Here is a 2,129-nt window from a genome sequence, read left to right on the forward strand (position 1 = left end):
GCCCTAGGTGCGTCCCATAGAGTTAGGACGCTGCACCCTAAGGCGCTCCTCGGAGAACGTAACATGACCTAACATACCCTACGATAGGCCATGTTTTAATTAGAAGTAATGTTTAGAATACATTTTTTTGCTTTTTGTTAATTGTATTTACTTTTGTTGATTTAAATAAATAAATTAAATTATAAAAAATATTAAGAGGGGGAGGGGATCAAGTCAAATTTCATCTAATCAAACGTTGGAGAGAAGGGGGATATAGGCAATATCACGCAATTTTTTTTCTGATTGAAAAAAAAATTTCTATTTTGGTCCATTTAATCCAGTTTGTAGATGCTTAAGATTTAACCTTATTAACAATCCAACGTGTGTACGTAAGAAACTCTCATTTTGAAAAATCTCACGTGAGATTGGGGGATGGGGGAGGGAAAATTAAAAAAACACCTCACGTATTTTATGACTGTCATTCTTAAATGTGCCACGGTACTTGTGTGCCGCCAAATGTGGCATATTTTTGTCATAAACTATTTATGCAGTTTGTTCTAGTAAGTAAATATTTTTTTATGTGCCGCTAAATTTTGAAATCGATGAATATGTACCGCAACATGAAAAGGTGGAGAATCACTGAACTAAATTTTTAACTTTTAACTGATTTAACTTTTCGGCGTTTTAAATAAAATTGTAAAAAAAAAAGTCTGGTCCTTCGAGTCAGATATCGATATCAATACACTGATATTACAATCGACTAATAGTTTTTTGTATTTTTTTACTATAAACATTGTTTGTATACCATAAATAAATAAAAAACACTGTATTATTCAAACCAGTTTCACAATAATCATTAGGGCTCTGTTTCCTGAGATAGGGGAACTGCAGAATAAATGTGTTTAATATAGGAAACTTGAACATTGTAAAAACTAAAATTACTTTATGTACTATATCCAATACTAGCTGTTCCCGTGCGACTTCATCCGCATAAAATTATGAAAATTTCATTTTATTGTTTACATTTGTCAAATTATCAATCACAAATGTCAAAATGACATGATGACAACCTTGCTTCCTTGATGTTGGCAGCAACCTATGGCCTCTTTCCCACATTACGGTTTTTATCCAAAATATTAACACCCTAAGTTTAATGGCGTTAAAATATATAGAAGAAAATAAAGAAGTGTGTGTTTACACTTTATTATAATAGTATAGATTGTATATTTAACAAATACAATACATAAACAAAAGTGATGCATGGATTGTGTGAAAGGTGACATGATGAAGAAGGGAGTGATGACTGAGGTGACGGATGATAGAGTGCTTTGGAGGACGAAAACCCGGTGCGTCCTACGGGAGTAGCATAAAGCAGGGTAGATGATATACTAAACAATATTTTTGATTATTTATTTAACAGTATATTTGTTGATATTAAAGCGTTTCTTCCGTTGCGGTGTGGTGGTGACGAGCGTGTCCCGGAGCGCGCGCGGCGCCGGCCCGCCCTGCGCCCGCGCCGCCTGCCCCCGCGCCGCGCCCTACTGCGTCTCGGGGTAACACAGATTACTTAACTACACTATTAACTATAGACACAAACTACCCAACTGCACACCTAACTACACTATTACTAACTACCTATACAAACTACCTTCCTGCACAGCTAACTACACTATTACTAACTAGCTACCTGCACAGCTTACTACACTATTACTAACTACCTACCTGCACAGCTTACTACACTATTACTAACTAGCTACCTGCACAGCTTACTACACTATTACTAACTACCTACCTAGACAGCTATCAAGTCCATAGAGATGGTAGTTTAGTCGGTAACGGAAGTCATGCTAGGCAAGGTGAACACTAATGATCCTGACCCCGACACACTAGGCATGTTGCTCCCATGCCTGACGGTCCTATAAAGCATTTTTCCCCTGTATAAAAAAATACAAACTACACTATTAACTGTCACAACTACCTAACCATACCATTACTACCTACATAACTACTTAACTACACTAGTAAATGCCAACAAAACTACCTAACTATACTATTATAATCCTATAACATATTGCAGAATGATCGAGTGAACATTAAAAAACTAAATTAATGAATCCCACGGGAACCGTAACTATTCCCAAGATAAAAAG

The 2,129-nt window shown here is 36.2% G+C and overlaps 1 protein-coding gene across 1 annotated transcript in view; it reads left to right on the plus strand.

Annotated features, from left to right (window-relative positions):
- The window catches only part of LOC106102797, a 32,124-nt gene that overhangs the window by 26,331 nt on the left and 3,664 nt on the right, over window positions 1-2,129 (plus strand). Inside the window, exon 5 of the mRNA XM_013282381.1 lies at window positions 1,378-1,535. Coding sequence (XP_013137835.1) covers window positions 1,378-1,535 — 158 coding nt within the window. The remainder of the gene's footprint in view (window positions 1-1,377; window positions 1,536-2,129) is intronic.

Source organism: Papilio polytes, unplaced genomic scaffold (assembly GCF_000836215.1).
Source record: "Papilio polytes unplaced genomic scaffold, Ppol_1.0 DF823901.1, whole genome shotgun sequence".
In the NCBI taxonomy this organism is placed as follows: Eukaryota; Metazoa; Arthropoda; class Insecta; order Lepidoptera; family Papilionidae; genus Papilio; species Papilio polytes.